Source organism: Octopus bimaculoides, chromosome 3 (genome assembly GCF_046866305.1).
Source record: "Octopus bimaculoides isolate indiv1 chromosome 3, ASM4686630v1, whole genome shotgun sequence".
Classification (NCBI taxonomy): domain Eukaryota; kingdom Metazoa; phylum Mollusca; class Cephalopoda; order Octopoda; family Octopodidae; genus Octopus; species Octopus bimaculoides.
This window is the reverse complement of record NC_142930.1, coordinates 136,896,242-136,918,816: the sequence shown is the minus strand read 5'-3', so window position 1 is coordinate 136,918,816 and position 22,575 is coordinate 136,896,242. Positions and strand designations below refer to the sequence as shown.

General features: G+C 37.6%; 1 protein-coding gene across 1 annotated transcript in view; it reads left to right on the top strand.

Moving 5' to 3' along the window:
- LOC106874910 (inositol-tetrakisphosphate 1-kinase) overlaps positions 1–22,575 on the top strand; it is a 90,756-nt gene that overhangs the window by 61,755 nt on the left and 6,426 nt on the right. Inside the window, exons 3-5 of the mRNA XM_089349712.1 lie at positions 5,811–5,854; positions 8,463–8,622; positions 10,657–10,724. Of these exons, the coding sequence (XP_089205838.1) occupies positions 5,811–5,854; positions 8,463–8,622; positions 10,657–10,724 (272 nt within the window). The remainder of the gene's footprint in view (positions 1–5,810; positions 5,855–8,462; positions 8,623–10,656; positions 10,725–22,575) is intronic.

Sequence of the window (22,575 nt, the reverse complement as noted above, 5' to 3'; positions counted from 1 at the left end):
TTTTGCTATTCAACTTCAAAAAGGATGTAAAGCAGCTGAAACTGCTCACGGTATCAGTGAAATGTTTGGTGAAGAAATGACCAGGGAGTGATCAGCTCAAAAATGGTTTAAACGATTTCGCAGTGGAAACCTGAGCTTTGAAGGTTGTGAGCATAGTGGACGCCCATCTGTCTTCGATGATGGTCAATTAAAGACCGTCATTGAGAAAAATCCATGTAAAACCACTCGAGAACTGGCAAAAGAACTTCAAGTTAGCCAGAAAACTGCCTGTAACCATTTGCATGTGATCTGCAGAAACATATTGCCATGAAATTGCCAAAATGAACAAAAACTGCTAGTCCCCCATCCCATACTGGTCAACAGAAAAGAGCCAATCATTCTTCAGAAGTTGAGGGAACTTGGCTATGAAGTCTTTCTTTTACCAACTACCACTTTTTCAGGCACCTTGATGGTTTTCTGCAAGAGAAGGAGTTCAAAAATCAAACTAATACTGAAAGTGCATTCAAAGAGTTCATCAGTTTCAGAGCTCCAGATTTTTATGTTACTGGAATAAACAAACTTGTAACTTGTTGGCAAAAATGTGTTGATTGTAATGGTACTTACTTTGATGAATAAAATTTCTGCATTGTTGAAATGTGATGAATTTCATGTTTCAAAATGTTGCTTACTTTTTACTCAGCCTGATATATATATATATATATATATATATATATATATGCATACACACATGCACACGCACACACACATGCACACACACATACATGTATGTATATGGTGGGTGGATTTGGTGGACAGAAACTGAAAAAAAAGCCTGTTGTGTGTGTATATGTATGTATATGTGTATATTTTACCAGGGGTGTAGCCAGCCAACTTATGCGTACCTTTCCTTCTTTGGACACTAAACTCTGCTTGCAAAGACCTGTTGAGGCAAGTGAAATTGAAATCGAAATCAAACCAAATTTGATGACTGGCACCCATGCCAACCTTCCTTCATTGGACACTAAACTCTGCTTGCGAAGACCTGTTGGAGCAAGTGAAATCGAAATTGAACCAAATTTGATGACTGGCACCCTTGCCAGTGGAGCGCTAACAACACCATCTGAGCGGGATCATTGTCAGAACATGCTGGTGGCATGCAAAAAGCACCATTTGAGCATGATCATTACCAGCATCACCTTACTGGCAAGTGAACAAAACATTTGAGTGAGGTTGTTGCCAGTGCCGCTGGACTGACTTGTGTGCAGGCGGCATGTAAAAAACACCATTTGAGCGTGGCCATTGACAGTACTGCCTGACTGGCCCTCGTGCCGGTAGCACATAAAAGCACCTGCTACACTCTCGGAGTGGTTGGCATTAAGAAGAGCATCCAGCTGTAGAAACTCTGCCAGATCAGATTGGAGCCTCTTGCAGCCATCTGGTTCGCCAGTCGTCAGTCAAATCGTCCAACCCATGCTAGCATGGAAAGCAGACGTTAAATGATGATGATGATGTTGATGATTTTATATACATATATATATATATATAATTGTATCAAGGATATATATATATATATATATATATATATATATATATATATATATATATATATATATATATATATATATATATATATATAATTGTATCAAGGATATATATATATATCTATATATATATGCGACACATGAAATCTTTCGAGCGAGATCATTGCCGGTGCCCCTGGGCCGGCTTGCGAGTGACACATGAGGTTTTTCGAGCGGGATCGTTTGCCAGTGCCCCCGGACTGGCTCATGTGCGGGCGACACATGATATCTTTCGTGCGAGATCGTTGCCAGTGCCCATGGACTGGCTCTTGTGCGAGTGACACATGAGGTTTTTCGAGCGAGATCGTTGCCGGTGCCCCTGGACTGGCTCTTGTGCGGGTGGCACATAAAAGACACCATTTCGAGCGTGGCTGTTTTCGTGCGGATGACACGTAAAAGCACCCACTACACTCTCTGAGTGGTTGGCGTTAGGAAGGGCATCCAGCTGTAGAAACTCTGCCAAATTAGATTGGAGCCTGGTGTTGCCATCCGGTTTCACCAGTCCTCAGTCAAATCGTCCAACCCATGCTAGCATGGAAGGCGGACGTTAAACGATGATGATGATGATAAGCAGGAGTCTGCTAGTAGAACCATCTTACTTTAAATGACTCTGTTGATATACAGTACATCCCCCATTACATTTTCCTATTTTGGTGAAGGTGTATCTCCCCCAGCTCCCACACAATACCACAGAATCTTAGCTGAGTCATTTGGATATTGGACTGTTGCCCAAAGTATTGATTCTTGAGATCAACACCACCCTGTTGTTTCCATGAATAAGACCTTTTACTTTCACTGATCCAGTTCACCTAACAATAACTAGACACCACGGGTAGGTGCAGCTCACCACTGTAATAAAGGCTTTTGCTACATCAATAAAAAGGTAGGAGATGGTAAGTTTGGTAGAGCAACAAACAAAATTCTTTACTGGTTTTAGCTATGTTTAACTATAGGCGCAGGAGTGGCTGTGTGGTAAGTAGCTTGCTTACCAACCACATGGTTCTGGGTTCATTCCCACTGCGTGACACCTTGGGCAAGTGTCTTCTACTATAGCCTCGGGCCGACCAAAGCCTTGTGAGTGGATTTGGTAGATGGAAACTGAAAGAAGCCTGTCGTATATATGTATATATATATATGTTTGTGTGTACGTGTGTCTGTGTTTGTCCCCCCAACATCACTTGACAACTGATGGTGGTGTGTTTATGTCTCCGTAACTTAGCGGTTCGGCAAAAATAGAATAAGTACTAGGCATCCAAAGAATAAGTCCTGGGTTGATTTACTCGACTAAAGGCGGTGCTCCAGCATGGCCACAGTCAAATGACTGAAACAAGTAAAAGAGTAAAAGAGTATGTTTCTTCACATTTTGAGTTCAAATCTCACCCTAAAGCATGGTTCATTTCATGCATGTTTTAATATTTTGGAGTGTTGAATTCAAATTTCTTGTTTGAGGATGGCAGGCACAGCAAGAAACATTATCAATATTATATTTCTTACAAAGAAACATCTCAGAATCTTGAGTTTATAGCACAACAAGCAAGCATCTTCTTGGATTTGATGACTGGCTTTATCATCAGTAGCATAAAGCTGTTACTTCCAATAGGATGTACTGGTATGGCTGATACTTCAAATGGAAGTGTGCTAATGGAAGATTAATTTCAGTGAGCAACTGATAGAATATTTTATAAGATATTTTACAGGTATGTTGATACCTTCTCACTGTTATAACGATGTAAATAACAACCACTCCTAAATCTAACATTAAATTGGTTATGATGCTAGATTACAGTTTTATAAGACTGAAGATTCATGTAGGTGTATATGTATAACTAGTGTGTATATGTATGTGTGTATATATATTCATGTGTGTGAATGGTTACTACCTTTCTTCTATAAGTGTATGTGAGTGTACCTGAACTTATATGTGTGTTGTGAAAATTGAAAAAATAAAAAGTATTTCTCAAAGTTCTTTAGTAAAATGTCTTTTCAAGTGCTTAGCTTGTTTTAGCATATGGCATGGGTTTGATGGGTCTGCTGCTATAAAGCACACTTCCAGTCACACTTTCATGTGCTGTCTTGTGTTTTACAAACCAGAGTTTTTCAGTTATGCGAAGTTGTGTACATAGACATGCAGAGAGAAAGAGAGAGAGAGACACACACACACACACACACACACACAATTAAGTACAAACACACCTACACAAGTAGGTGTGTATGTACAAACACATATTCCCACTCACACTGACACACATTCATCGCAAACATGCAGACACACCTTGCATACATTTTAGTTTATTTATGATCCTAGTTAACTTTCATACACACACATACACATACTTTATATCCATTTTTCATTGCTTGCATGGGGGTTGGACTAATATATATATATATATATATATATATATATATATATATATATATATATATATATATATATATCAGTGAATTAAAAAAGTCCTTAAAGTATTAATAGTACTTTCTGGTATTTGTTTTGGTTCTATGTTTTCTGAGTTTAAATCCTGGCAAGGACAGTTTGTTTTTTCTCTTTTCAAGGTCAATAAATTTGGTACCAGTTAAATGCTGGTCTCCTTAATTTCACTGTCTCTTTAATTTTACTCCTAAGGCACAGGCCAACCACAGGCTATAGTAGAAACTTGCCTTATATGAAGTGCAATATGATCAAACCTGACACTATGTGGTTGTGAAGTAAATTTCTGAGTCACTTGGTCATGTATATGTGTTTAGGCACAGGAGTGGCTGTGTGGTTAAGAAGCTTGCTTCCCAACCATGTGGTCTTGGGTTCAATCCCACTGTGCAGCACCTTGGGGAAAGTATTTTATACTCTGGCCTCAGACCAACTAAAGTATTGTGAGTGGATTTGGTAGGCAGAAACTGAAAGAAGCCTGTTGTGTGTGTTTGTGTGTTTGTGTGTTTGTGTACACCCTTATCTAGCCATTTTGTGATAGTTGTAAATGAGCATTACTATCATGCTAGCAACGTTGTTTGCTTCCAATCTTCCATGGTGAAATATTCCTTTGCTTGAAAACAAGTAAGGGTTGGTGACTGAAAGGACTTCTGGATGTAGAAAGATCTGCCTCAACAAAGTCTGTTTGACCCATGCAAGCATGGAATAGTGGACATTAAATGATGATGATACACATGCACACATGCACACATGTACACATGTACACATGCACACATGTACACATGCAAAAATGTTAGAAGTGGATGCAAATGATAGAAACACATGACAAATGATAATTAAACCCTTATCAATTATCTCATTGAGAAATATAGTATTTCAGTGCCTCAGCTAGAATTGTGTAGGAGTGTCAATGACTATTGAATATAGCTGTTGGACAATAGGAATGGGAGGAGATGAGACTAAAACATATAGTGGAATCTTTGCAAATATGACAGAAAAAACACAAATGCTGGGAAAGAAATTTAGTTATGACCAGTAAATGGGGCAGAGAAAGTAAAAGTGTAGGTCTGCTTATAATAATGTTAAATAATATGTAACTTTTTTTGTGACAAAAATAAAACATTAAGTGATCAGAAAGAAACAACAAAAAAAATGTTCCAGTTGAGAGAGAAAGAAAGTAAGCAATAATTGCTGGACAAAGTTTTTGAGTAAGTAAGGGAGGAGAGAATATGTTTGCCCACTTGATGATCTGAGAGATAAAAGAGAGAGATCAGTAGATAGAATGAAAGAAAAAAAGTGGCTAGCTGGGAATGGAGAGAGAGAGAGAGAGAGAGAGAGAGAGAGAGAGAGAGAGAGAGTTACAGTAAGAAACTGTGTGAGAAAATGGTTGTTTTTAGTTTGGTTGTAAATGGAACTTCTTAATTACATAAGTCATGGATGTGTGTGTGTGTTTGTGTTTTACTCATTGTCTTGACAGGTTTGCATGCTGTATAAACACTGTCACATGTAGACTGTGTCATTGTTTAGTTTACTGCAAAAACAAGTCTGGTTGTCTGAGCACTCTTTAAATAATGACCAGTGTCTTTGCTTACATATGCTGTGAAAACAGGTCTAGTCGTTGAGAGCAAGTGAAATACTTCTTTACTTGCAAAAAAAGTGAAGGTTGGAGACAGGAAGAGCATAGCACTATAGAAAATCTTGCTTCAGAAAGTTTTGTCTAACATTTGCTAGTATAGAAAAACTGGATGCCATTTAAATGTTATACATACTCTATCAGAAGTACACTGTCTCATGTAAAAATATATGCTGTTTTTTTTTTTCTATTTCAGTATGTAAACCTCAAGTAGCTCAGGGCGAAATCTTGTCACACGAGGTAAGTAAATAAATTAGAAACTTAGAACCAAAGTATTAAGATTCTTCTTCACTACTCTCCCTGTTGCTATTAAATCTACCAAATAGTTTATTTACTTTTTGATATTTTATGGTTGACACGTGTAATACATTCTCATCTATTATGTTAAATTTCACATTCTATGTGTACTAATAATATCTGCTATGGGATGACTATTGTATCACACAATTAAGCCACATTTGGTATTATCCCTTGGTTTTGGTGTCAAAGTCAATAATACCTGAGTGAAAGGCATGCTAACCACAGCTTCATGTTTCTTGTGAGACTCTAAATATGAGTGATTCATTTTTATTTTTTGCATAAGAAACTATGTATATATGTGTGTGTGTGTGTGTGTGTGTGTGTATATATATATATATATAGGTACATGTATATATATGTATATAGATATATCATCATCATCGTCGTTTAACGTCCGCTTTCCATGCTAGCATGGGTTGGACGATTTGACTGAGGACTGGTGAAACCAGATGGCTACACCAGGCTCCAATCTGATTTGGCAGAGTTTCTACAGCTGGATGCCCTTCCTAACGCCAACCACTCCGAGAGTGTAGTAGGTGCTTTTACGTACCACCATCACGAAGGCCAGTCAGGCAGTACTGGCAACGGCCATGCTCAAAATGGTGTATTTTACTTGCCACCTGCACAGGAACCAGTTTGGCGGCACTGGCAATGATCTCATATATATATATATTTATATGTATGTATAAGTTTATCCCAGAAGTTCTATTTCTATTAGATGCTGTAAATAATCAATAAAACCTTAAGCAGATCTATGATGACATGAACGAATTGAAATATTCAACTGAATCATCATAAGATTAACTTTCATTTCAATGCAATATTGAAACCAGCTTCAATCTTTTATAACCTGAACCGTCAGTGACTCAACAGGTCACTGGTAGTCTAGTATATCGGTATATATATGTGTGTGGATCATTAATTGAAAATGTCTTTTTTACACTCAGTTGCCTTACTGATGATATAAATAGTGTGAACAGATTATGCTTTCAATTTCATTCCATAGTTAAATGTTATGTATGTAGATCACAGTTGATAGGTCCACAGTTGTCCGGTTTCTCTTATGGATCTGGTCCCTTCAAAAAGGGTTATAGGGAAAGTGGGTTATATGTGCAAAGTCTTTTGGGAAATGGGAAAGTAATGAAAATATTATCGTTTTGTTTTCAGGAATATATATATATATATATATATATATATATGTTGTTAGTAGTACAGGTATACTTACTACACAGTGACACACACAGAGACACTCAGTAAAATGGTTGGTGTTAGGAAGGGCATCCAACTATGAGACACTGGAGCAACGAATACTTCTTTGACCCACTTGATTCTGTGAAAACCTTTTAACTACGTAATCATGTGTGCGTGCATGTGTATACACACACACACACACACACATGCTTACAACAATACATACATATATGTAAGAACGACCGTGCGAACCCAAAAGGAGAAATGGTGACGAATGGAAAAAGAGGGCTCCTTTTATTAAACACGTCACACGGTCGAACACAAAAATATATATCAAATGATATAAATATGTTATACTTCGATAACATAGTGAATTCGTAAATGGCCAGTAAGGAAGACGATAGAATACAACCGATAAAGATGAATAACGGTAATATTTATTGTAGCATTAAAATGTATGTCTGTGTGTGAGTGTGAATGCGACATATTAAAACATAATAAAAGACAGGCCGTCGTGTAAAGAAAAGAGTGTGTGTAAGTGATACATGTATGTGTATGCGTGAGATACAGCAGATAGAGAAAGAGTCAGTAACACATATAAGAATTTGCCAGGTCTTAGAGTACACAATAGTAACAGTCTGTATATAAGAAGTTGAGGCGTGTGGGGAAGAGCGATCACTCGTCATGATGTTAAGGCTTCCATGCCAAGCCGGGTTTTTGAGTACAGATGTTCATCGCAGGCTGGGCTCTTGTCTATTATTTATCGTGGTGAAGATGAATCACACAAACAGAATCGAAGAGAGATGCGCCGCGGTTGTTTGGTTAGCTGGTGTACGTAGAAGTCATGTTGACGATGTTGGCGATGCTGGTGGCGAATCTTGTAGTTCGTAGTTGAAGTGGTGCTGATGCTGGTGACGACGATGGTGGTAGTCATAGTGTCGTGTTGACTGGCGGCGGCGATGCTGGTAGTCGCAGTTGGAGATGCTGTTGATGTCGTCGCTGGAACTGCTGCTGCTGTGTGGTACACGGAACAGGTCTCTAAGAGATCTGAACTGAGACGAATTAGCTGGGTATCTAGCAGGCTATTTATAGCTGAAAGTAGGCTACAGAGAGCATCTGAAAAGCACTTCATCACGTGACCTTATTAGGGGCCACGGTTGGTCAGTTTGTGTTCTGGCGGGAACGGTATGCAGCAGTTGCCACTTCAAATAATAGTTAGTCACGTGATGGATACAGTAGGCTGCTCTCCGCTACGCCCGCGCTTGTTTATATATAATGGCGATAGTAGTTTTACTACATATATATTTGATATATTTATCTCACATTATATTTTAAGATTCTGTCGTATATTTTGTAGATGGCAATCATTTTTAATGAAGAAGGTTTGAAAGACGTGCGACCACCATGTGTAGCTCAAAGTTTCATCACTCATAATGCTGTACTGTACAAAGTGTTTGTTGTTGGTGATGAACAATTTATCTGTGAGCGGCCATCTCTCAAAAACTTGACTGCTGGTGGTAAGTTCATTTTATTTTATTTGTTGTATACAGTAGTTATCATTTTAAAGATACAGTGTATGCTAACCATTTGGTATTTGGTATTCAAATCTTTCTTTTGTATCCACTACTTTGATCATGTGATTGCTGAGATAGGTTCAAATTTTCTTATTGGTGGAGTGTGTGGTTGGTCAACTTGATAGGATGTCAACCAACCATATGGTTGGTTGGTTCATAGTCAGTCATGAGCACTATGTTGTATCTGTGTTCAAGACAGTTCTCAGAGCAGTGGATAGGACTTAATGACTGAAGGAGGTGGATGGAAAAACAAAAACAATATCCTTATCAATTGAAATCTGGTTTTGTCCTCCTGTTAATCCAAGGTTGATAAATATGAACAGCAGAGCAAAATAATATAAAATATTGACAATGCCTGGTATATTTATTTTGTAGGTTGTTTTGATAAAACCACCAAAGTTTTTAGACTGTTTGGTCAAAGCTACTTAATAAACAGCAGTGTTATTACACAACTTCACAATGTGACATCTGACATTTGGATTACATGAAAATTTATACTTTTGTCATATTTATTTGCAACATAAATGTAGTGAAATGCTTCAAAGTAGGATTTGAAACCAAACCACAGACTTGCTTCAATGTAACTTTAGTTTGGACTATGTACCAGAAACAATAATATAAATTACATTTATAACTACTATTTTAATCTTGCTTTTGTCTTTTTTATGATGTCTACCTCCCCCATTGAAAACTGATATAATAGTTTATAAACTGTTACTTCTACATCACCTTTGTACCCCAAGCTTTCAGCTAATCAACTACAATATCTCTCCACCTTCTTTGTATTCCAGTGTATTCCATGAATTGACAACTGGTTTATACCAGTTGGGCTGCACCTTTGCTAAAACTGTCCAAACCTAATTAAATATGATATTTGAATTTAGCAGTTTTCAATCTTATTTTTCGTTCATTGTTAAGATAGACATGTTTGGCCATGACTAGAAGGAAAATAATAAATGTAAACATATACAAGGTCTGATCAGTAATGTTCTAGCACACTTCTGCTGCTTACAGCAGTGCTTGGAAAGAAGGTGTGTAGTGTGTGATCGTCACATTGACCATGACAGAGAAAGTTGTCCTGGTGATACCTGCTCAGAGGCCTACACAAAGTTGCAGAAAGTGTATGGAGAGGACTGTATGAGCCACACACAAGTGTATGAGTAGTCCAAGATGGCTGAAAAAATGTCAATATCGATGAACATTCTGGGAGACTCACAACCAGCAGAACTGAGTAAAACATCACAGATGTGCATGCAACTGTGAGGGGAAATTGTCAAATCACCATCCATGAGTTATCAGAGGAGGTACAGATTAGTTATGGTTCAGTTCAGTCCATTATCACTGAAGATTTGGGTATGAGACGCGTGTCAGCCAAGTTTGTGCAAAAACTGCTTTCAGCTGACCAAAAAGACACTCGGGTTTCAGTTGCACAAGATTTCCTTGATGGTGTCGAGAACGATGAAAACTTTTTGAAAACTTTGCGTAGGCCTTTGAGCAGGTATCACCAAGCTTTTGGCAAAATTTGATGCAGATTCTCTGCTCAACTTTCTTTGTCATGGTCAATGAGACGATCACATGCGACACATCTTCTTTCCAAGCACTGCTGTAAACAGTGGAAGTGAGCTAGAACATTAAAACTTATTGCGTATGCATAGCAGAGTTCAAGGTCAATCTGTGCCAAGCAGCTTCGATCTGTGTGCTTCAGCTTTGTTACTATGGCAACAGTCCGGATACTTATATCAATAAGACCACGTATTTTGTAATTGCTGTCTATTAGTGTCACTCATTTCAAGTCAGTTTATTTAAGAAGATATTCAATTCTTCTTTGCTACAGATATCATTTATAAAAAACAACACAAAAACACACCTGTAATTGAGATTTGTTGTGTATACTTTTTTAATATTCCCTTCCCCTTCTTCTTGCTTCAAGAGTAGCTTTCCAAATAAAAAAAAAAAAATTTTGTTTCTTTGTAATAGATGACAAGACCATATTTTTCAATACTAATGATGTGTCAACACCTGATGCCACCCACTTCTTGAATGAGGTAAGTCTTGGCTAGGAATTCTTTGATATATATGTGTGTGTGTGTGTGTGTGTGTGTGTGTGTGTGTGTGTGTGTGTGTGTGTGTGTGTGTGTGTGTGTGTGTCACAAGGTAGTTAATGGTACTGGGTGTGTGTGAAAAATTTAATTTATACTAATAGATTCAGTAAGTATATCATAGGAAAGAATCTGTTGTTTGAAATCATCATCGTCATCATCGTTTAACGTCCGCTTTCCATGCTAGCATGGGTTGGACGATTTGACTGAGGACTGGTGAAACCAGATGGCTACACCAGGCTCCAATCTGATTTGGCAGAGTTTCTACAGCTGGATGCCCTTCCTAACGCCAACCACTCAGAGAGTGTAGTGGGTGCTTTTATGTGTCACCCGCACGAAGGCCAGTCAGGCGGTACTGGCAACGGCCACGCTCAAAATGGTGCATTTTATGTGCCACCCACACAAGAGCCAGTCCAGGGGTACTGGCAACATTTTATATTTTACTTGTTTCAGTAATTAGACTGAAGCCATGCTGGGGCATCGCCTTGAAGAATTTGTAGTTGAATGAATCAACCTCCAGTACTTATTTTTTTTAAAGCTTGGTATTTATTCTATAGGTTTCTTTCGCCAAACTGCTCAGTTACAAGGGACACAAATACACCAACACTGGTTAAGTGGTGGTGGGGGACAAACACACACGTGTGTGTGTGTGTGTGTGCATCCCATCCCCACGCACAAAGGGCCTTCTTTTAGTTTCTGTTTACGAAATCCACTCACAAGGCTATAGTAGAAAACATTTGCTCAAGATGCCACACAGTAGGGCTGAACCTGGAACCATGTGGTTGGTAAGCAAGCGTCTTACAATACAGTCACCTCTGTGCCCATGATAATTATTGCTCTTAAAACAAAATTGTTAATTAAATGAATTTTTACTTTTCTAACAAATTTACAAAAAGAAACGAATAGATGAACTTTGGGAACTATATTGAAGTCCTTAGGAATATAACAGCAGGATTATAAGCATTAACTTCATGGAAAATTAAAGAGTACTTGGTCCCTGATGAGATCCCAACATAGGACTGAAACTAGTGTGGCTGGTCATTTTTTTTATTTTGTCCATGAGAATACTGTATATAAAGAGAGTGTTTCTGTTTGTCTATTCTGTATAGGTGCAAGTATGGCTGTATGGTTAAGAAGCTCACTTTGTAGCCATGTGGTTTTGGGTTCAGTCCCACTGTATGGTTCCTTGGGCAAGTGTCTTCTACTTGTATCAGGCCAATTACCCCTTATAGGACAATTCCCCCTGACAACTACTCCCAGGACAATCCCTTGGTAAATTACCCCCTATCCAATATATTAAGAAGTTTTAAATCATCGTCTGTTGTCCTTGGGGGGTTATTGTCCAGGTTAATGTTCTAGACTCCTTCTACTATAGCCCTGGGCCTTGTTAAAGTTTTTGGAAGATGGAAACTGTTGTGTGTGTGTATGTAAACATGCATACATACATATGCATGCATGGTTTTGTTAGTCATACTCTGTGCTTGACAATCAGTATTGGTTTGTTTATGATTAATAGATCAATAGAACAAATACCAGACTTCAAAACAAAATGTTTGTTCGACTAAACACTTCAAGGTGGTGCCTCAGCATGGCTGCAGTCTAATGACTGAAACAAATACAAGTGCTAACTAAAACCTACAGATATATTCTGCTGTATAGTATAGCACTGAAATAAAACATTGTTAATGCCTCAGCAAATTATTAACTGATTTAGCTCCTCAGCTAATGTAGTATATATGCAAATTAGTCTGTCTGATTTAGTAATAGCAGGTCTATAAGTGATATTCTGCAGGCGGTTAATGAGGGTACTCAGGAACTGATGAAATCACAATAAAAGACAGAAACTAGTCCAGATGATTTCTCTTTTTGTGTTGAAGATTTTGTCTATGTGAAGACAATGATGTACAGTATTAGCTAAATACCTATTCGTCCATTCATTTATCCAATCCTTTGTTCATAAGTTGTTTTTTTTAAGCAAAGAATATTAAGATAAATGTTTTCTTCAAACTTTCATTTCATATTTCAAAAAAATATTCAAACAGTGAATATTTGAAAAGAAAAGCAGGCTTGGATTACCAGCTGATGATCGGACATGTGTAACTTAAAGTACTGGAAATAGGGGCCTTTCAGTTAGAATGTATTAGAGAATACACTTGTATAGAGTTCTGTAATTTATCACTTCTAGTGAATCAACAAAGATGTATATATATATATATATATATATATATATATATTGCCCTGTCAGTGGCGTGTAAAATGCACTGTCTGAGCGTTGGGCCTCATAGAGGCAGTGAAGGTGACTGAGACTTTTGGCGATATACTGTCCTTGTGTAGACCTGTCAAGCCAAGTGAGATTGTAGTCATGGCCAATGCTGGTGGCACATTAAAAGCATCCACTATACTCTTGGAGTGGTTGGCATTAGGAAGGGCATCCAGCCATAGAAACCTTGTCAAATTGGACTGGAACTTGGTGTAGCTTCCTGGCTTACCAGTTTTCAGTCAAACCATCCAACCCATGCCAGCATAGAAAGCAGATGTTAAACAACAACAATGATGATGATAATGATTATCATGATCATCCAGTGTTTTAAATCTGGGTTTTGTCTCTGTTAACAGGGGTGGCTAGATCTATCTCAATGCCATAGCAACTGAGGTAGGCAGGTGCAGCCCACCCCAACCTTTGGGCTGGCTGGCTGGTGCCCATTCTCCTTTGATATATACATATATATATATATATATATATATATATATATATCGTCATCATCATCATTTAACATCAGTTTTCCATGTTGGCATGAGTTGGATGGTTGGACAGAAGTTGGGAAGCCAGAAGACTGCACCAGGTTTCACTGTCTGCTTTGGCATGGTTTTTATGGTTGGGTGCCCTTCCTAATGCTAACTGCCTTAGTGGACTGAGTGCTTTTTATGTGGCACCAGCACTAGTGAAATCTGTTTTAGCACATTATATATATAATATATTCAAATTTCACTAATTTTGATCGCCTTGATAATGTTATGTTAACATATATTTTTCAGAAATATTAATATAAATTTTAATATTTTCTAATATGTGTGTGTGTGTGTGTGTATGTGTGTATAAATGCAATAGAAACAGTTGTTGGCTTTATAAAGTGAGAACTATAATAAAAATATAATTTTCTCTATACATATTTTTTGTTGTCAAATATTCTAAATTTCTTAGAATTCTGCCCAAAGATATTTGAATTTACCTGTCATTCATGAGGATTTACCTGGGATCTGTATTCTACTTACATTTACTGGTGTCTAATTGTTGAACATTTGTAACCAAATTCTTTTCATACTGAGAGCTTTATTGACATCTGCCAGAATGTTTTAATCCCTTTTACTCCTATGTATATATATATGTGTATATATAGTTATACATCTTAAAGGTAATTGTTACTAAATTAATGTCAAACAAAAAAATTACTGTGACTTTATTTTGTCTTTGTTGTGCTGGCACTTCTTTGGCACACTATTGGAAATGTATTATACCAATAATTGGTCAAATAGAACGTATAACTAACATTATTGTTCATAAAAATCTTGATATGAGCTATGAATAAATAAAAAAAAGCAACCAGTGTTTACAAGCCACTTATCTTGTTTGTCACATTTCACCACTCTTACTGCCATTGATATTGCACCTTCAACTCACTCACCTTCCCCTCATTGGTTACCAGAAGTTGTCGAACAACTCAGAATATTTCAGTCTTTTCACTCTCTTTATCTTTCTCTTCCTCTCGTCATCTCTTTTCATTTTGTTCTCGTTCTATTTCTCTATTTGTTTTCCTCTCTATCTTGCTATTGCATTGTGTCTTAGTCTTTCTAGTTTTCTTTCCTTCTCTCTCTCTTTCTACCTCCCTTCTTTCTCTCTCTCTCTCTCTCTCTCTAATTGCTTTAAAGACTAAAATGCATACACAGAAACCTGCAATATACAGGCTTAGATGTATCACATTCACATGACAGTGATTTCTCCTTCAGTGCAAACATATATTCATATGCAAAGACCTATGTATGCATTCCTATTCATAAAACACAGACATGTAAAGGAGACCTTGCTTCTGGTAGACATACACAAACATCCATGAATATCCAAATATGCACAGACAATCTTGTAGATAGACATACACACAAAATTGACTTGCATACACATAAGCATAAATGTAGAAACATACACACAAAATTTGTCTCTTCTCTCAGACTACATGTATTCATGTCCTGCTCCATATATGTACTGACACACGTGTGCATGCTGGCACACATACACACATCTGCCTACTGGCTCATACGCATTGACACACATGTACTTATGCTTACACATTGATACAGACAACACATATGTATTAACATTTGTACCCACCCACATGCACGTACTACATAAAAGCCATGACATTTTACTGTTATTGTGTCAAAGTTTCATTTAATCTGTTTGCGTGACTTTTCTTCCAAATATAGTCCTTCTAAATGTGTATTCATTTGCTGCTTTTATTCAAATGATGCTACTAACAGTTATCAGTTGAAGAATTTATCAGGTTTACAATACTATAAAAGATGTTTTAAAATGACATCCTTTCTCCCACATAAAGGATGTTGTTGTTGTGCAGCCCCTGACTGAGAAAATTTATAATCAAAGCCATTCTAGCCTTGAAGATCCTGTCTTTTTAGCATATGTTGGTTGGGTCTAGCTGCTTGTCATTTCCTTTGTAAGGTTCAGTATCCTGAGATCAGCTTTCACCATTTCTTCCCACAGTTTCCTTGGTCTTCATCTTTCACAAACTCCTGCTGCATGTGTTGGTTTTCAGTTTTTCACTTAAATTTTATCTTCCATATGCATTATATGACTGAACCAGCATCAAACCAGCTCTGGTTCACCCTTTCACACCTGATTGTTCTCATAAACACTTACTCTCTCAGCTCATCTAAACATTGCTATTCATGTATACTATCATTTACACATCTACCAAAGCATTCATCTTCATTTTCTATTTCTTGCCAATACACCTCTTCCTCATTCAGTGATACACATACACATCATCGTCATCAATCTTTAATGTCCATGATCCATACTGGCATGGGTTGTATAGTTTGACAAGATTCAATGGGCCCAAGGCCTGCATCATGCTTTAGTGTTTGTTTGGCATGGTTTCTATGGCTGAATACCCTTCCTGATGCCATCCACTTTACAGCATGTACAGGGTGCTTTTTTTCAAGCTACTAGCACAAGTGAGGTAGTCATGAAGTTTGCAAGACTACAAACCTCAAGTGGACACACTCACACACGTACTAGGCATGGGTATGGTTCTACTAGCGTAGCTGAGGAGAAGGGGTGAGGTAGTAGGGGTAGTCCACTCCTAGGAAGCACTTTTGAGTCTGTTGTAGGCAATATGTGTTTTTTGTGGAGTCCAGGAGTGAGAAATGGAAAGGTCACATCTTGAGGCACACAGTCTAGCTACATGGTTCTGTAGTTATGAATTTTGCCTTAACTTTTTTTATACAGAAAATGTAGTGAAAACCAGTGCAAGAAAGATATTGCCTCTATAGGTGTTTTCACAGACCATAAGAATGTGCTTGTTTGGTACACTGTGCACATATTTTGCCCTGATGATTAAGCTAAATTATAAGACATTCTATGTGGGTGTCCTTGTCATTTTTTTACATCTGCTTTCCATGGTGACATGGGTCATCATGGTCCATGTCTGCTCTTTATTTGGATGGTTGCTAGACTGTTTTGTTTGTATGTTTCACTTTTGGCATGGTTTCTTTGGCTGAATAACCCTTTCTAACACCAATCACTTAACAGATTGTACTGTATGTATTTTATCGTAGCATGAGCACTAAAGAGGTTGTCATGTCCTTGGCAAGACTACAGAGTCTTCTGTACCTTACATTGTCACTGTTCATTTGCCAACCACCTAAGAGTATACTGGGTGCACAGCACCCAGTATACTCTTAGTGTTGGACTTGTGATCATAAGATTGTGGTTTCAATTCCTGGTCTCTCTTCATTTCCCGTTGCTCCAGCCCACACAGCTGGCAAAAGTGAATAATCCTGTGATGGACTGGCATCCTGTCCAAGTGGGGAATATACCATATTTTGGTGTTTATAAGGAACCATTTTTTGCCAAAAATTAGGTTAAAAAAATATGGGAGTTTCTTATACATGGATAGTATTAGAATCCCTTACGAAACATTTTTTCCAAATTTTAAGCCCCCAAAATTAGAGGGTTCCTTGTACAGGTTAAAATACAGTATATGCCACAGAACCTAAGAAACTGACGCTCTGAATCTATATGACTTGGAAAGGATCTTTTTATCCTACATATATATTGTCAGTGGCCATTGGAGTCTGACGAGTTGTCTATAAAGCTAAGCACTTTATGGATGTGAAACTGTTGGTTGGTCACTCTATGACTGGACATGTAAATATATATATAAATATATATATATATATATATATATATATATATATATATATATATATATTAAATATATACTTTTATAAAACAAATTTTACAAAATATATAGTATCTGTTAACAGTCTTAGCCAAAAACTCACAGTTGAGTTTTTGTATATATATATGTATACGTATGCATTTTATAAATAGGAATTACCGGAATGTGTATAGGCACAAGTTCGAAATTAAGGAAGAGGTATATTCATCTCTATATATCTTACTGGAATTAGGTCTGTGGCGCAAATATATGAGTGTATATGTATATGGGTGTAGGTATACATGTGGAGACACGTGAGAGTGTATGTGTGTATATATGTATATATGTGTGTATGGAGACGTATGTGTATGTGTGTACATGTAAACATGTAAACATATATAAGCTTGTGTGTGTGTATGTGCATATGTATCGATGTATATATGGAGGTATAGCTATATGTATGTATGTACATATGTACGCATGTGTGTATGTGAGTATGTATGCGTATATATGTAAATGTGTGTGTATCTGTGCGCGTTTATGTGGGTGCATGTGTATCTGTATGTGTGTATATGTATATGCATGCATATGTGAGTGTATATATGTGTTTGTGTGTATATGTGTTTGTGTGTATGGTTATACATAAAAAATACATATAAATATATATTGGTGTGTGTATCTAAGTATAGGTATATGTGTGTGTGGGTGTAGGTGTGGGCATGTGGGTGGTGGTGTGCGGTGCGTGGGCGTGGGCGGGTATAATTAATGAATTAATTAATACACTATCGTTATAAGAAGATCCGATAGGAAATCTTGATGTACATGGGGGATGAATTTTTGGCAAGGGATTTTTACGCTGTAAACCGGGCGGTGTACGTCGCTGGATTTCGGTTGACTGGTTTGTTTACATTCTGTAAGAAAATAACGATGGTATGTTGCGTGCCGTCGATTATTCTTTCACCCTCTTGGATGATGTGTGTGTTTTGCTAATAATAGTATTGGTGATGGCAATAATGCGACCCTGATGAGATGGAGTATCCAGAAATTTGTAATATGTTGTAATTTGTTACAATATTTTACGAGACATCTTATGATGTGGTTTATTTTTCCGGGATACCCTATTGAAATGTGCATAGGTTTGGCTTATTGTGGTTGTTTCTGTTATTATAATTGTTGCTGCAATAAAGTATCTTCAATGCATTGATTTTGAGCTCTATCCTTTAAGAGACGTATATATATATATATATATATATATATATATATATACACAAAAATAAGAGGAATGACCAGCAAAAGTGGACACCTATATGCTAGAAATAGATGCCGAATCATCTAACCACGAAAAAAATATATGTTCTCAGTAAAAATTCAGCGACACAGCAGACTGTAAAGGGGCAAGACAAGTGAAAAAATACTAAATTTTAGTATTTTTTCACTTGTCTTGCCCTTTTACAGTCTGCTGTGTCGCTGAATTTTTACTGAGAACATATATTTTTTTCGTGGTTAGATAATTCGGCATCTATTTCTAGCATATAGGTGTCCACTTTTGCTGGTAATTCCTCTTATTTTTGTATGTAATATAATTTTAATCTTCGGATTTTTTTAATATGCTAGACCACTGGTTTTAATTGATTAATATCAATTTCTACCCTCATTAATAAATTTTATATATATATATATATATATATATATATATATATATATATAAATGAAAAATGATTTGTAAAGAAACAATGACAGGGTAAAAAATGTACAATGTATATTGAGTGTACAACCAGATGGGAGACTGATATAGAAGGTCCCTAATTCTTCATCAGTTATCAACCAGATGGTATTATGCAGTATCACACCTTCAATGATGAGACAGAACTTCCCATGCTGGTGGTGCCCATGAAAGTTGTGGAGAATATAGGGCCAAGAGCAAACAAAGCAATACAGAGTGGACATACACAAGTGAATAAATGTAATTTAAGACGATGGACAGAGATGAAACAAATGAAAAATTAGCAAGATTTAGTCTTAGGGCCAAAAAGACAAGAATGGTGGGTAAGAATGTTTAGAAGGCATCTTAAAAGATTAGAAAACAATAAATAGCAAAACAATGAGACACAGAATTCTGGACTGGTCAATTATGTAACTGGTGTGAAAAAGGGTGAGAAAGAAGAAGGGCTGGCCATGGTTCACGTCTCAGCAGCAGGCAGAGGAAAAAGAGGGCAAGAGAGAGGGAGGGAGAGAGAGAGTGTGGGAGAGGGAGAGTGTGGGAGAGAGAGTGAGGGAGAGAGAGAGAGTGAGGGAGAGAGAGAGAGTGACAGAGAAAACAAGGGAAGTGATGGAGGGGGAAAAAGAAGAAAGGCTAGAAATAGAAGCAAGAGGGCAAGAGAGAGAAAAGGAGAAAGAGGAAAATCATCATCATCATCATCATTGTTTAACGTCCGCTTTCCATGCTGGCATGGGTTGGACGATTTGATTGAGGACTGGTGAAACCGGATGGCTACACCAGGCTCCAATCTGATTTGGCAGAGTTTCTACAGCTGGATGCCCTTCCTAATGCCAGCACTCCAAGAGTGTAGTGGGTGCTTTTATGTGTCACCTGCATGAGGGCCAGTCAGGTCAGGCGGTACTGGCAACGGCCACGCTCAAAATGGTGTCTTTTATGTGCCACCCGCACAAGAGCCAGTCCAGCGGCACTGGCAACGATCTCGCTCGAAAATCCTATGAAGGCCAGTCAGGCGGTACTGGCAACGGCCACGCTCAAAATAGTGCATCCCATGTGCCACCCGCACAAAAGCCAGTCCAGGGGCACTGGCAACGATCTCACTTGGCTTGCCGGGTCTTACACACACACATACACACATACAGATACGCACACACCACTATATAAAAATGGTGGTGGCCATACATCTTGTTTTGAAGGTGGTTTAGCTGCTGTTTTGAGCAGGTCAAAGGATCAAACAGTCTCCCTTAACCCTTTTGATACCAAACTGTCTGAGATCACCCCTGGTTCTGTGACACAAACTTCCTATTTTATAGTGATTTAAATGAAAATCTTTCATCAAAATTTCATGTCAACTTATGTTCCAAATACCAGGTTAACAATGACAGTTAATTTGCTTAGTACTTCATTATTTTCAAAATTAATCAAAACAGAGGCAGTGTGTTGCAACAGAAATGTGCTAACAAAAGAGTTAATGACTAACAGTATAGTTGTCAACCTAATTCACTGCACTTCCTCTCCTAAAAATACTGTGTTTGTGCTGAGTTGAAACAAAAATCAGAATTGTATGGTATTACCATAATTATTATAATGATATTGTATAAAGGCAGTAAGCTGACAGAATCATTAGTAAGCCAGACAAAATGCTCAGCAGAATTTCTTCTTGTTTTATGTTCTGAGTTCAAATTTCACTGAAGTTGACTTTACCTTTCATTGATAAAGTAAATAACAGGGTCGATAAAATAAATACCAGGGTTGATAAAATAAATACCAGTCAAGTACTTGGGTCAATGAAATTGATAATCCCGTCCCTCTAAAATTGCTGGCCATGTGCCTATAATAGAAAGGATTATAATGATATTGAATATAAGGCATTGGATTTGGGATAAAATCTTCCAGATTTTTACATTCCTGAAAAAGAATTCAAGTCTCACCAAGGTCAATATTGCCTTTCATCCTCTTAGGGTTGATAAAATAAAGTATCAGTGTAGTATTGGGGTTGATGATATCACTTAAGCCCGCATTTCAATTCTGATGGTCTTCTGCTTAAGTCAGATATTGAATTACCCATGTTATATTATTATTATTATATGAAGGCTTCTTGGAGGACTCCATCTCATCTGTCTCTGTCGTCAAGAATGTTGAAGTTGTTGATCGCTTCACTTATCTCAGCAATGAGTTTCATAGCAGCATTAGCTGTGAGTCTGAAGTCCTAAAAAGGCTTGGACGAGCTGCTGCAGTTATGGACTCACTGTACCAGGGTGTGTGGTGCTGCCAATAACTGTGCAGGACTACGGTTCAGGTCTTTAGGTCTCTTGGTCCTCCCTGTCCTGCTCTATAGTTGTGAGACTTACTCACTGTCCAGGGTCTTAGAAGCTGCCTGAGCTCTTTTGGTATCAGGATGGTTTGCAAGATTATGGGTTACCATTGGTTTGATCTCATATCCAATCGATGCCTCTATTCAGAAACTTAGATGTATCCTTTTACTTGCTCAGACTGTTTGGCTATATTGCTTGATTTTCTGAGTTAGACCCTGTTGACTGTGTCCCCTTCACTGAGGATCTGGCTGGGTTGATGGCTTGTGTTGGTTGACTGCATGCCACATGGTTACAGCAGATAAAGCGGTATCTCATGAAGATGAGGACTGACTAGGACCCCACTTGATGGGTCACCTGGGAAGACCCAGGAATATACCGACAAATGGTGAATGCAGCAATGTGCTGCAATGGTGTGTGTCCCCACCCCACCTGACCAGGCTTGATTATCATTATGTATGATGATGAGCTGGCAGAATTGTTAGTGCACTGGACAAAATGTTTAGTGGTCTTTCTGCTAGCTCTTTATGTTCTGAGTTCAAATGTTGCCAGGGTCAAGTTTCCATTCATTCCTCCTGTGTTGATAAGTACCATTTGAGCACTGGCATTGATGTTATTGATTTATCCTCTCCTCTTAAAAATTACTGGCCTTGTGTCAAATTTAGAAACAATTATTATATATGATTTAAATGACCATATTATATATGAGGCGTTTAGTAACAGTGTTGTAAGTGCCACCCCAGCCATTTTCAAGGTTAGTATATTATTTTCTTTGTCTCAACATCTAGAATCCTAAAAAGTTGAGAGGAAGAACTGGTGGGGCTTGTAATAAGGTCAAAAATCCAGCTGAAAAAAATTGTACCTAGATGCTATTGACACAACCCTTGCTCACCCAAACTTGGACCAGAGCGTTTAATAATGCACCATTGTAAACACACACGCTCAATTAATAACTTTGGTGTGGTCCCTGTATCAATTTTTGAGGTGTTATGGCTCATTTTCTAATATTCCTCATTACCATTGTAATGATAATGACTATTATCTTACTATATTATCTTACTTGCCTCTTAAAGATACTTACCTTGGTATATTAAAACACAAACAATACCTTTGTGGGGTCTCTGTATGTTTTTTCTAGGTATTATGACTAAAATATGTAATGCAATACACCATTTCGTAGTCCTGGTATATTCTACAAAATGAGAAAGATGCAGTTATTGTTTCATCTTTCAGATACATATGTAAATAAATAATTTTACATAGCTGGAATGATTAGAGGAGGTGTCTTCACGGTCATTTTAAGACAAAAACCA